This window comes from Equus przewalskii, chromosome X, assembly GCF_037783145.1.
Source record: "Equus przewalskii isolate Varuska chromosome X, EquPr2, whole genome shotgun sequence".
Taxonomy (NCBI): domain Eukaryota; kingdom Metazoa; phylum Chordata; class Mammalia; order Perissodactyla; family Equidae; genus Equus; species Equus przewalskii.
Window position 1 is genome coordinate 43,512,336 of NC_091863.1, and position 14,671 is coordinate 43,527,006.

At 37.9% G+C, this 14,671-nt stretch overlaps 1 protein-coding gene across 4 annotated transcripts in view; it reads left to right on the forward strand.

The window, feature by feature from the left end:
* PHF8 (PHD finger protein 8) overlaps positions 1 to 14,671 on the forward strand; it is a 113,262-nt gene that overhangs the window by 42,506 nt on the left and 56,085 nt on the right. For all 4 annotated transcript variants that reach the window (XM_070605488.1, XM_070605487.1, XM_070605489.1 and 1 more), the window contains exons 3-8: positions 1,604 to 1,689; positions 2,080 to 2,188; positions 4,564 to 4,724; positions 5,342 to 5,483; positions 6,892 to 7,078; positions 8,921 to 9,083. In XM_070605488.1, coding sequence (XP_070461589.1) covers positions 1,604 to 1,689; positions 2,080 to 2,188; positions 4,564 to 4,724; positions 5,342 to 5,483; positions 6,892 to 7,078; positions 8,921 to 9,083 — 848 coding nt within the window. The remainder of the gene's footprint in view (positions 1 to 1,603; positions 1,690 to 2,079; positions 2,189 to 4,563; positions 4,725 to 5,341; positions 5,484 to 6,891; positions 7,079 to 8,920; positions 9,084 to 14,671) is intronic.

Consider the following 14,671-nt stretch of genomic DNA (forward strand, 5'->3'; position numbering starts at 1 on the left):
AATGTATTTAAAGAAGATTTAGGCAGGTGAAGGGTGAGGTCTAGACTGGGTGTAAAAATAATAATATTAGTTATCGCTTATTGACTACTACTTGTATACCAGACTTTGTGCTCATTGTGCCAGGCACTTTATATACGTTATTTGAGTCCTTAAAAAGATTCTGCCAAGTTGATGATGATATCCCCAATTTATTGATATGCAGCAGGTTTGTAGGCATAGGATTAGCAATCTGGAAGGTGGTGTCCTGATCCCAGGAAGTCAGTTTATGAACATGATCTTGGCTGAAACAGTTGGAGCTTTGCCCTATTTTTCTGCTCCCTACTATGTGTGGCTGACCAAAGACTTTAGGAGTTTGATCTTAGCCAGAAGTTATTTGGAGGGCTGCTCCAAATATGATGATTTCTTTGGTGAGGAAGGATTTAATTTTGTGAGATTACCGTGTCACATACATGCAAACGCAAATTTTCAAAATTAAATGTGTTTTTTAGACATTACAATATGAAATAATTGACACATGTTCATTGTAGAAAATTAGAAAATACAGAGAAGGAAGAGAAAAATGATTGCCTGTAATCCTTCACTCAGAGAGAATCACTGTTGACTGTAAAATACTCTTTTCAGTCCTTTTCATTTTAATAAAGTAAAAATGTCCAATAAAGTTTAAATTTTTGATTATATGTTGAAATAATAATATTTTTGGTATATTGGTTAAATAAAATATTAAGATTAATTTCACTGTTTCTTTTTACCTTTTTAATGTGGCTATTAGAACACTTAAAATTACATATTTGGCTCATGTTACATTTCTATTGGACAGCACTGCTCTGGAGTCTCCTCCAGCTTTGACCATTCTGAGTCTTAATGAAGCTTTACTATCTGTACATGTTTAGTTCTGTCATAATTGTTTTAGACCAATGTGGTCCAATAGAACTTTTTGCATTGGTGAAAATGTTTTGTCAACTTCAATTTGCCAACTATTTTACTCTCAAAACGAGTTTATTCAGGAATAGCCAAAAGAATTGCAATTCAGGATGTGCATGCTATAGTGAACCATAGGCAAATTTGGAAAACAAAGGAGGGGAATTTGCTTTTATAGGGAAAAGGGGGAAATAGGTAAGGCCTGTTCTAAACAAAAGTCCATTGAGGGGAAGTAACAGTTCAGGGCAGCAACAGCTTCTTGTTGGCTGAGCTATGGTGTTTCTCATTGGCTGGGCTCTTGCTGGGTGGGGAGAGAAATCTTCCTTCAGCAGTGAAGTAGTAGTACTTTCTGTCAGAGATACAAGTGTATGTCTCTTCCTGTTTGGAGTAATTGATGACATATAATAGGGTGTGAGAGCTCCCCCTAAAGCCCTTCTGGTCTCCAATTTAGTTAAGGTTTCTTTTATTAATTTCCACAATTTGATAATCTGCCCAATATGGTAACCTCTAGCCACATGTGGCTGCTGAGCACTTGAAATGTAGCTAGTGTGATAGAGCAACTGCATTTAAAATTTTACTTAATTTGAATTAATTTGAATGTAAATAGCCATGTGCACTGGACGGCACAGTTCTAGATCTTACGAAAAAAATTTCCATAAACGTTGGCTGTTTTTCTCTTTTCTAGTTGTGTTGGTGTCGAAGAGGAGAAGGCTGCTGACATTGACCTCTACCACTGCCCCAACTGCGAGGTCTTACATGGACCCTCCATTAGTAAGTAAATCTTGGGGTTTCCAAGAGAAGGCTGTCCAGAGAAGAGACAAAGTGAAGGAAGCTTGGAAGGGAGATTGCCTTTGACTTGAGTGCTTTAGATTCATCTCCCTTGGGAAATAGCAGAAGCCTGTGTGGGCCCTGTAGGCCAGCAGCTGCCCCACCGAGATGGCAGAAGTACAGAGCTTCACCTCCCTCCCTTCCTGGATATTCCCCAGAGGAAAGCACCTTTCCTCACCAGAAACTTTCCTGAGTCTGTGAGGGCCTTGTTGACTCCAGGTGTTCAAGAGCTTGTTTGATTGGAAGAGAAGCAGGATCTGCTGAGGCCTTTGTTCTTGGAACCATAGCTCATGGCCATTCTGACTCATGGTCTCATGTCTTTTTCTCTCTTAGTGAAAAAACGCCGAGTATCTTCAAAAGGGCATGATGCACACAAGGGGAAGCCAGTGAAGACTGGAAGCCCTACATTCATTCGAGAGCTCCGTAGTAGGACCTTTGACAGGTGAGGACCCCTAGACCCAAGGGCTGGTGAACACCAGGGCTCTGGGATGCTGGGACCCATCTCTTCCCAGCTTTCCCACTGGCTTTCTCAATAGGTGCCTCCCCCATTTGAGGGTGTCTGCAGGGCTCAGTAAAGTCCCGTCTGGGGAGAGATCTTCTGTTTTAGTGAGTTTCTGAGAAACATTGCTAGAGTTTCATTTGATACGCAGAGTACATTAAGGTCCACTTGTAGAAACTTTTGGTAGATTGGGAGGCAGTTTTCACCCAAGTCAGGAGAGGATATTTACATGCACTCAAGGAATGCTACAAGTAGGAGTCTTAAAGATTAGAAAGTTTAATTCTCCCATTGTAGAGAGGAGGAAACTTAAAAAATAAAAAATTTTGAGTGGTCATATATTTCTTTTACAATCAAGAAAAAGAATTTTTCCTTTTTAAATGGATTAAAATGGACTTATTAAAAATAAATTACTTGAATTGAGCAAAAATAATGAGTTAGAAAAATTAATGAATAAGGCACTTTCTTTTTCTTAGTTTTTAATTCGTTTGACCATTTTCAGCTTTCCTGTAATTGAAGTGTTATTTAGAATTATAAGTGTTCGTTCAACTTAATATTTTTTATTTTATCTGTTTTTTTTTTTAAAGGCAATGAGTCTCATTTCTAACTCCAGACCCCTCAGGTTCCTTCTCCAAAGTCAACCAATTTCTTGTGCATTCTTTCAGAGAGAGTTTTTGCTTATACAAACATGAATATATGTGTGGGTGTATCTCTTTTTAAAAAAAAAAAAATGCAAGTAGGGGGCTGGCCCCGTGGCCGAGTGGTTAAGTTCGTGCGCTCTGCTTCAGCGGCCCAGGGTTTCACCAGTTTGCATCCTGGGCACGGACATGGCACCACTCATCGGGCCCTGCTGAGGCAGTGTCCCACATGCCACAACTAGAAGGACCCACAACTAAAAAAAATATATACAACTATGTACTAGGGGGATTTGGGGAGAAAAAACAGAAAAAGAAAAATAAAAAGATTGGCAACAGTTGTTAGCTCAGGTGCCAATCTAAAATTAAAAAAGAAGACAAGTAGAAACACTCTATATTGTTCTGCGTCTTGCTTTTTTTCCCTTTTAACCTAAATTATGTATCTTGGAGATCAGTCCATAATAGCACATATAGCATGTTCTTCATTCTTTTTCACAGATGTTTAATATTCCATTATATGGATATATAGTTTAACCAATCCTCTATTGATGAACATTTAAATTGATTCTAGTATTTTGCTCTTAGAAAAAAATGCTGCAGTGAATGTCTTTGTACTTAAATTTTTGCATATGTAGAGGAATATATGTGTAGATTTACTACCTAAAATGAAATTGCTACATTAGAGGGTATGTGCTTTAGAAATGTTTATATATATTGCCTAATTGTTTCCAAAGTGGATATACCACTTCACAGTCCCACTAGACAGTATGTGTGGGTGCTGATTTCCCTACATCTTGGCCAACATTGTTTATTATCAAACTTGTTTTGCCTTTCTGATAAGATAAAAAATGAAATGTTGTTTCTACTTGCGTTTCTTTAATTATGAAGGACGCACATATATTTTTGTACATTATAAGACATATTTGTTTCTTTCTCTATTAACTGCCTCCTTATATTGTTTGAAAATTTTTCTTTGGGGTTACTTCCTATTTCTTACTGATTTATAATAGCTTTCCTTGTAGAAAATTTTAATTTTTATGTAGGTAAATTTGTTTATTACTATTTTTAATGACTACTGGGCCTTGTCTCTCCCATGTTTTTTTCACTATTCTCTGGCTTTAGTTTTTCCAATTTAATCTTTGATCCATCTAGAATTATGTGGAGAGTGAGATAGACATCATTTTTCCAGATGTGTGTCCCAGCACAACTTGTCAAATAGTCTGTCTTTTCTCCAGCATGATTTTTAAAAAAAACTCCTGTTTTCTGTTTACTAAGTACGTGTGTCGAGAAAGTGGTTGTAAAAATTGGTTTTGTTTTTTTAATCAGCCTTTTCTCTTTATTTGCCAATGTTTTAAATGGGGTGATGCTACTCTGGGTTAGAGTAAATCAGATAAACTTGTCAGACACGTCTTTATTTCATGGGTAAGATGTTGACTGATTTCTTCCTTTGTCATCCAGAGAACACCCTGTTGACAGGATATCCTGCATTTAGCTCCCAACCTCTGCTAGTGACCTGGCTTTTTGCCTTGGATAGGTCATGTCTTTCCTGACACATGAGGTTTATGCCATTAGTTGCTAGCCCACATTAGGTCCGCTCAGGAAAACCTCTTGGTTGAGTGGTAGCATCCAGTGGGCCTTTAGTGGCAGGGCCTCTGGGACTCAGGCTTTCTCTCATGTGGCCCACAGCTCAGATGAAGTGATTCTGAAGCCCACTGGAAGTCAGCTGACCGTGGAATTCCTGGAAGAGAATAGCTTCAGTGTGCCCATCCTAGTCTTGAAGAAGGATGGATTGGGGATGACGCTGCCCTCACCATCATTTACTGTGAGGGATGTGGAACACTATGTTGGTAAGTACCACAGACCCTCCTAACTGTGACATTGCTCACTGCCATCAAGACCTGTGACCCTTCCCCTGCAATATACCATTTGCATTTCCTTTCTAGCCATCTTGGGAATCTGAGGTGAAGTGCCTTGCCTAGAGTCATTCTTTGGCAAAGCTAGAACCAAAATGCTGGTGCTGTCTTCCTTTTTCTCCTAATAGACCACAAAAACCCAGATTGAGCCCCATTTTTTACCTGGGGAATTCCAGAGATCATGGTGGTCTTTCTTTCCTCTGTTGCATTGAGAAAGCCTTTGACTTTAGCCCTCACACACCGGTTGTCTTCTGGGCATGAGTTTTTGGGGATAGGAAGAAAAGTAAGAAAGCAGGGCCCAGGCAAGTGGATTGTACTGTGAGTGAGGCTGTGTGTTAGGCAGTTCTGTTGCCCCAGCACGCCTGGACCCAGCACATAGGTCTAAGGAGAGTGTGAGGGATTCCTACTTCCATGTCCCAAAGCACATACAAATACAGTGTCTGAGGAGAGAAGTTTTGAGTGTAAGGCTATTCTAGGGACTGGTGAGGGGACCAGAGAGTCTTCCACAGTCCCTGAGACCACTCGGTGCAGAACCCATCTCTTTACTCCAGGTTCTGACAAAGAAATTGATGTGATTGATGTGACCCGCCAGGCCGACTGCAAAATGAAGCTCGGTGATTTTGTGAAATATTATTACAGCGGGAAGAGGGAGAAAGTCCTCAATGTCATCAGTTTGGAATTCTCCGATACCAGGTAGGAGGGGCAAGAATAAGTAAAAAGCCTGACAAAGGTCCTGAAACTTGTGGTAGACTGATTATATATTAGTGTTCCTTTCCCTTCCTCTGGTGGTTTCTTCCTTTGGGATGGGGTGCTGGTTTATACTTTCTAGGGTAGCTGCTTACATTATAACAACCAAATCCTATTTCTCCTCTACAGTTTCTAGCATTGGATAGATTATACAGTAGCTATTTTAATTAATTTTTGTCTCCTTCAGGGCCTAGGACAGCTTTCTTAGACCTTTTGCTGATATTTAGATTGTGGCATGATCACTGTTTAACTCCTAGAGGATAGGTCCTCTGTTCCTGGAAATAGATTTACTAAAATTATTCCCAAGTAGTTTCTCTAAGGATAACATTTCTTAGATTTAAAAAAAAAGAAAAAAATCTTATAACCTTTAGATGATTCTATTTGGACTCATGCACTCAATAGATATATATAGTCTTTTCTATGCTCAGAACCATGGGAGATCCCAAAAGAATCATAACATATCTTTTTGCCCTTAGAATGTTTACTCTGTGATTATTTACTTTTTTAACTTTTAATTTTGATGTAATTATAGATTCACAGAAGTTGCAAAAAAATGTACAGGGAGGTCCTGTTTATCCTTCAGCCAGTTTCTCTCAATGGCAACATCTTATGTAACTATAGTTACTACAGTTGCTGTTGGTTTTGACATGAGAAGTTAAATAACCTGAGGGTGCTTAAAAAAACTGTTCATTTATGCCTCACTTCATCTTGAAAGACTGAAGTAGCTTATAGAGATGCAGAGAGGAAAAAAAGAAAATTGGAACAAAAGGAAAATAAAGGTGGGGTGGATAGGATGCATCTGGTGGGTAATCTGCGCACAAAATGCATGTATGAATGTCTAGATGGTGAGGAAGGACTGTAGTGTTTTTGCTGAATTTCCTTAAGGTCAGAGCAAAGAAAGGAGTGCAATATTGTAAGATTTGTGGTTTTACGTAAAATAAATACAACAAGATGTTTGGGAGAAACACTGCTTTACCTGGAACAGGGCCCTGAGAGGTTTCTTTAATGGTTCCTCATAAAGAAGACACTATGAGATGGGAACAGTACAATAACTGTTGTAAACTAGGTGCCAAGTGAGTGGGCCCTGGTTGGAGGAGTATGAGCATTTAGTGGAGGAAATGGTCACCTTTGACTGTGGAAGATTGTGGAGCTGAGACTTGGGACTTCTAGAGCTGAGTGGAATGAGGATGCTGACCAGACTTACAGAAATAAGTGTCCTATGTGCCCTTAGGGACTCTCTGGAGAGAGCTTCTTTGTCTTATCTGACTCTCACTGGGATGGGGGGCATTTTATTCAGGCTTCAACCTTCTATTCCCAATCAGCTGACATCTGCCCTCTACTCCTTTCTTGCTAGGCTTTCTAACCTTGTGGAGACACCGAAGATTGTTCGGAAGCTCTCATGGGTGGAGAACTTGTGGCCAGAGGAGTGTATCTTTGAGAGGCCCAATGTGCAGAAGTACTGCCTTATGAGTGTGCGGGATAGCTATACAGACTTTCACATTGACTTTGGCGGCACCTCAGTCTGGTACCATGTGCTCAAGGTAGGAATGGATATGGTTTCTCAAGGCAGCCAGGCCTTGGGCCTCCCTGTTTGTTTCAGGTGGCAACATAAAAACAAGCTGCTGAGGCCTACCTACCTCCCAGATTCTGTTTGGGTGACATTTCCACATAACTGCTCTATCGGAGTTGGGCACTTAGTGGATATGCCATATAAACTGTCTCTACTTTACAGTTTTGATGCTTAAAATTTTTTTGAATAACAGCAGATGCCTAAGATATTCTTCAACTGTTATCTTCTTAATTGAGCCAATCTGTACTCCTGCCACTATGGGTGGAAATGTCCGTATTTACTACAGAATTTCCTGGTTACGTGGGAAACTTCCCCTCCCCTCAACTTTCTTGAGGTATAATTTATATACCATAAAATTAATCTATTTTAAGTGTATAGCTTGATGAGTTTTGACAGTTGTATATAGTCGCATAACTGACACCACCATGAAGATAAAACTTTATGAGTAGTTTTTTTAATGTCAGCTTTCTTATAGGTAGTTTCTCTTTTAGTGGTTGTTACAATTTCATAATTAGCATATTGATTGTCAGTGACTATAAAGAATTTTTGAGATCTGGGAAACAAATTTCTTAAGTAATTTTGATTGTTTTCCACCATTGTTTATAACATTTAGTTTTCGTATTGGAAATGCCAAAGAAAGAGCAGAAAACTTGGATATGGCTCTTTTCCAAATGATCACAAATTCTTGGCTAGCAGTTGTTTCCTTTGGTTTATCATGAAGAAATTGGAGCACGTAATTAGACACGAAAGTGCTATTATGCAAAATGTTAGATTTAACTTTTCTGTTTTTAGATAATTTCTTTTTTATAGAAGAATTGCAAAAATAATAGGAAGAATTCCTGTGTGCCCTTCACTCAGATTCCCAAATGTTGCTATTTTATTATATTCTCTCTTTCTCTAAAGCAAACATAAAATGGCTTTATATATATTTTTTTCTGAAATATTTGACAGTAGTCACTAACATGGTCTCCCTTTATCTCGTAATAATTCAATGTGTATTTCTTAAAAACAAGGGCATTCTTTTATATAACCACAGTATAGTTATCAAAATCAGGAAATTAATGTTAATATAATACTATTGTCTAAAGATCTGATTCAAATTTTTCCAATTGTACAATAGATAATTGCTCTTATTGTTGCTTTTCTACATTGAAATTTATCATGAAATATTGGTTAAACTGTGGGTTGGGGATATTTTTGTGCTAGTGGGTTTTTGTTTCTTTTCTGCCAAATTATCTATCTGGTGACTATCCAGGCAAAACATGATTAGGAAATAAAATGTTCTTCCAACAGGTAATCACCTAACACATAATCTTCCAGAAGTCCTTGGGCAATAACTGAACTTTTAAATTTTTTATTAGCTTTGATTACAGGTGTGAGAAGGAACATTCTCTGTAAATGGCATTTAAAGGCAAAATCAGTTTTTCTCTCATCAGTAAAATGTGGCCTTAAATTCTCCTAGGGCTAGTAGTATTGATCTACTCATTTTATAGAGGCCATTTTTCATTTGGCATTACATCTAAAACAGGAGCCTTTGGTGTACATTTGTCCTAAGTTGAACACTTTTGTTTGAAATGCCCTTTCCGAATTGTTTTTGTCAGTCTTACAGAAGCTTAAAAGTGTGGAGTGCAAAAGGACCTTTTGAAGTTTTCCAAATCCACATAAAAATGATTCTTGGATGGGTTTGGGAAAGAATTCTGGCATACTTCATGATCTTGGAGCATGGAAGAGAGAATATCCTTTTGGAGACCCCTTGGAGGACTTTTCTGGAAATCCTTAACATTTTTGGCACTTCAACCTCTTTCTGTTTCAGGGTGAAAAGATCTTCTACCTAATTCGTCCAACAAATGCCAACCTCACTCTCTTTGAGTGCTGGAGCAGCTCCTCTAACCAGAATGAGATGTTCTTTGGGGACCAGGTGGACAAGTGCTACAAGTGTTCCGTGAAGCAAGGACAGACACTTTTCATTCCTACAGGTCTTCCCTGGGCGAGTTTGGGGAGGGTGGAAAGAGAGAGGGAGCTTGTGTCACTAGAGCCAACCCCTTCCCATAATGTGTTGATCTGATTATGCGGGATATCCCTCTCATATCAGCTGAAGGCTCAGAACTGGACCTCAAGAAAATTCACATGATGGCCAGGGGCCAGCATGATCACTTGGGGAGGCTGCAAGTGGGGAAGTCCAGGAGGAGGTCGATGACTCCTTTGCACTGGGCTCATGTCAACTTGGTGGACAGATAAGGAAGAACACTCTCAGCCCCGTGGCTCTTGGGATAGTGACTGGGATGCTGGTACTGTAGGCATAAATCAAAATGACCTGAGGTAGAGATGGGTTTTTTTCCCTAAACAATACTTGGCTAAGCTTCACCCCTACAATTATGAATTTGTAGGTCTGGGGTGGGATCTGAGTGTATGTATTATGAAAAAGTTCCCCTGGTTGGGTCAATTTGGGCAAAGTTGACATCTTTACTATGTCGAGTCTTCCATGAACACAGTATGTCTCTCTATTTAGATTTTCCTTGATTTCTTAATTCCTTGATTTCAGAATTAGTGTTAAGTTTTCTTGAGACGTTTGGCAGAATTCTCTAGTGCAATCACATGGACCTGAAGATTTCTTTTTGGAAAGTTTTTAATTAACATTAAATTTTCTTAGACTTTGTTAGGCTATTCAACTTATCTATTTCATATTGGATGAGTTATGATAGTTTGTGCTTTTCAAGGAATTGGTCCATTTTATCAAAGTTGTCAAATTTATGTGTGTAGAGTTGTTCATAGTCTTTCCTTATTATCCTTTTGATGTCTTCCGAGTCTGTAGTGATGTCCTCTGTTTCATTCTTGCTATTAGTTGTTTGTGCCTTCCCTTTTATTCTGTGTCAATCTTGATGGAGGTTTGTCAGTTTTATGGAACTTTTTAAAGAACCACTTTTTGTTTCGTTGATTTCTCTGTTGTCTTTGTTTTTTATTTCATTGAATTCTACTTTTATCTTTGTTTTTCCTTCTTTCTACTTGCTTTGGGTTTATTTTGCTCTCTTTTTTTTCCAATCTTGAGACAGGAGCTTAGATTACTGATTTCAGAGTTTTCCTCTTTTTTAATGTAAGCATTAAGTGCTATAAATTTCACCCTCAGCAGTGATTTAGCTGTGTCACATGTTTTGATATGTTGTATTTTCATTTTCATTTAGTGAAATGTGCTTTTTAAAAGATTGAGATATAATTCACATACCATAAAACTTATCATGTTAAAGGGTGAAGTTTAGTTTTTTAAAAAAAATATTCACAAAGTTGTACAACCATCACCACTAATACCAGAAAATTTTCATTACTTTAAAAAGAAACCCTATACCCATTGGTAGTCACTCCCCGTTCCTTCCTCTCTTCAGCCCTTGTCAAACACTTGTACTTTTCTTTGTATACGGATTTGTCTGTTCTGAAAATCTCATATAAATGGAATCATGCAATGTGTGGTCTTTTGTGTCTGGCTTCTTTCACTCAGCATATTTTCAAGGTTCATCCATGTTATCACATTTGTCAGTACTTCATTCTTTAAATGGCTGAATAATATTCCATTGGGTAGATATACCTCATTTATCCATTCATCATTTTATAGACATTTGGGTTGTTTTCACTTTTTGGCTATTATGAATAATGCTCCTATGAACATACATATACAAGTTATTGTGTTAATGTATATTTTCAATTCTCTTGAGTATATACCTAGTAGAGGAATCGCTGAGTCATATAGTAACTATGTTTAACTTCTGGCGGAACTGCCAAACTGTTTTCTAAAGCCTCTGCACCACTTTACATTCCCACCAGCGATTTATGAGGGTCCTTTTTTGTTTTTAAAGATTTTATGTTTACTTTTTCTCCCCAAAACCCCCTGGTACATAGTTGTCTATTTTTAGTTGTGGGTCCTTCTAATTGTGGCATGTGGGACACCGCCTCACCGTGGCCTGATGAGCGGTGCCATGTCCGAGCCCAGGATTCAAACCAGCAAAATTCTGGGCCGCCGAAGCGGAGCGCACAAACTTAACCACTCGGCCACGGGGCGACCTCTATGAGTGTCTTAATTTTTCCACATCCTCCCCAACACTTATTCTTGTCTGTCTGTATGATTATAGCCATCCTAGTGGGTGTGAAGTGGTATCTCATTGAGATTTTAATTTGTGTTTCCCTAATGACTATTCATGTTGAACATCTTTCTATATGCTTATTAGACATTTGTATATCTTTTTTTTGAGAAATGTCTATTCAAAACCTTTGTCCAGGGGCCGGCCCCATGGCGGAGTGGTTAAGTTTGTGCACTCCGCTTTGGCAGCCCAGGGTTTTGCCGGTTCAAATCCTGGGTGCGGACATGGCACCGCTCATCAATCCATGCTGAGGTGGCGTCCCACATGCCGCAACTGGAAGGACCCACAACTAAAAATACAAAACTATATACTGGGGGCTTTGGGGAAAAAAAGGAAAAATAAAATCTTTAAGAAAAACAAAAATCCTTTGTCCATTCTTTAATTAGGTAATTTGTCTTTTTATTATTGAGTTGTAAGAATTCTTTATATATTTTGGATATTAGACCTTTATCAGATATATGATTTGCAAATATCTTCTCTCATTCTGGGGGTTGTCTTTTCGCTTTCTTGATGGTGTCCTATGAAGCACAAAAGTCCAGTTTGTTTATTTTTGTTGATTACTTGTGTCTTTGGTGTTATAGCTAAGAGACTATTGCCTATTTCAAGGTCATGAAGATTTACACCTGTGTTTTCTAACCATTTTATAGTTTTAGTTTTTATATTTAGGTCTTTCATCCATTTCAAGTTAATGTTTGTGTATGGTGTAAGGTAAGGGTCCTATTTCATTCTTTTGCATGTGGATGTTCAGTTGTCCCAGAACTATTTGAAAAGACTGTTCTTTCCTCATTGAATTGTTTTGACACCTTTGTCAAAAATCAGTTGACCATAGATGTATTGGTTTATTTCTGGGCTTTGAATTCTATTCCATTGATCTGTATATCTGTCCTTATGACAGTATCACACTGTCTCAATTACCATACATTTGTAGTAAGTTTTGAAATTAGGAAGTGCGAGCCCTCTAACTTTGTTTTTCTTTTTCAAGATTATTAATGGCTATTCTGGGCCCCTTAAATTTTCATATGAATTTTTAGCTTCAGATTTTGTATAGGTTTTTTTAGTGGTTGCTCTAGTTTTATATATATATATATAAATATATATATATATATATATATTTTTTTTTTCCAAATCACAGTCTACTGATACTGACATTTTAATTGACATTTTACCAGTTTGAGGGAAGGGATGAAACTTTACTTCTGTTTGCATCCCTTTACCCTTCCCATTTATAATATATTTGTCTTAAATATTTCCTCTGCCTATGCTGAGAACCATATCACATAGTATTTTAATTTTTCTTTTTTAAAGATTGGCTCCTGAGCTAAGATCTGTTGGCAATCTTTTTTTTTCCTTCTTCTCCCCAAAGCACCCCCGGTACATAGTTGTAGGTCCTTCTGGTTCTGCTATGTGGGATGCTGCCCTAGCATGGCTTAATGAGCAGTACTAGGTCTGCGCCCAGGATCCAAATCAGCAAAACCCTGGGCTGCCGAAACAGAGCACTTGAACTTAACCACCACTCAGCCATGGGGCCGGCCCAGTGTTTTAATTTTTGTTTCAACTGTCAAACATAATTTAGAATACCCAAGAGAAGGAAAGTCTATTGTATTTACCTGTATTTTTACTCTTCTGTTGTTCTTTCTTCCTTCCCAGTGTTCCAAGATTCCTTCTTTTATTATTTCCTTTCTGTTTAGAGTTTCAGGGTAGGTCTGCTGGCAACAAATTCTCTTAGTTTTCCTTCATCTGTAAATGTCTTGATTTCTCTTTCATTTCTGAAGGATATTTTTGCTGGATATAGAATTCTGGGTTGACAGTACTTTCCTTGCAGCACTTGTAGAATGTTGTGCTGCTTCCTTCTGGCCTCCATGATTTCTGATGAGATTTTGGCTGTCATTCAAATTATTTTTCTCCTATATGTGTCATTTCTTGCTACTTTGAATTTCTTTTGTATTCTTTAGTTTTCAGCAGATTCACTATAACATGTCTTGGCATGGAATTCTTTGGGTTTATACTGTATGTGTTCCCTGAGCTTGTTGAATGTTTAGGTTTATGTCTTTTGGTATATTAGTGAAAATTTTAGCTATTATTTCTTTGAATGCTTTTTCAGCTCCACACTTTAACTTCTCTTCTCCTGGATCTCTGATTATCTGAATATTACATATTTTGCTGTATTCCCATAGGTCCCTGAGTTTATTTTCCTCTCAGTCTGTTTCCTCCCTCTTATCCATTTTGGGTACTTTCTATTGTTCTGTCTTCAAATTCTCTGATTCTTTTCTCCATCATCTCCATTCTTCTCTTGAGTTCATCTGTTTCATTATTTATTTCAGATATGGTATTTTTCAGTTCTAAAATTTCCCTTTGTTTCTTGTTCGTATCTTCTCTTTTTTTCTATTTTCTTTTGTTTCAAGCATGTTTGTAATTGTTCATTGAAGCATTTTTATGATGATTTTTAAAAAATTCTTCTCATGTAATTCTAACATCTTTGTCTAACATTATATTGTATAATTCTGGATTTTCTTTTCTGTTACACAGATTTACTTGTTCATATATCAATATCATGTTGATTTGATTACATTGGTTTCATAGAATATTTAATATATGATGAGGCAAGTCACCCCTTCCCCACCTCCCCATACCCATCTGCTTTTCTCTTTTATAGTTTCCTGTTCCCAAGCACTTATTTACCCATCTTTGAATCCTTTGACAGATCTCACATAATGCTTTTCTACACTGGGCACTTACTAACTGTTTGGTGAATTGATTTGCCTACCAGAAATTCGAGTTGGATTAATTTGCGTCTTGGTAGAAATTCCCACAAACTGGGTGCAGACTACTTAGTTCTACAAGCATTGCATGTCTATCGTCTGCCCCAGCAGTGGGCTGGGTACTAGAGACAAAAGAGTTACAGGCCATTTCAGTATACAGTTGTCTCCCCTTATCCATGGAGGATATATTTCAAGACCCCCAGTGGATGCCTGAAACTGTGGATAGTACCAAACCCTATATGTACTATGTTCTTTTCCTGTGCATACATATTTGAGGTGCAACAGCAAAATTAATACAAATTTCTTTTTCCTTCTTCACAATTTCGTGGATAGAAGATTCGTTCTTACCATAAATCTTAGTAACCTTAGCATACGATTTTCTTTGCTTTCCTTATTAAGTCGAGAACTTTTACTTTTTCACTTAAAGGAAACACTTTATGGCTTCTGTTTGGCACATCTGAATTGCCAGCATCACTACTCTTGCGCCTTGGGGCCATTATTAAGTAAAATAAGGGTTACCCGAACACAAGTACTGCAATACCTTGACTGTCTGATGACCGAGACAGTTACTAAGTGACTAACGGGCAAGTAGTGTATACAGCATGGGTATGCTGGACAAAGGGATGATTTACTTCCTGGGTGGGACAGAGCAGGATGGCCCGAGATTTCATCATGCTA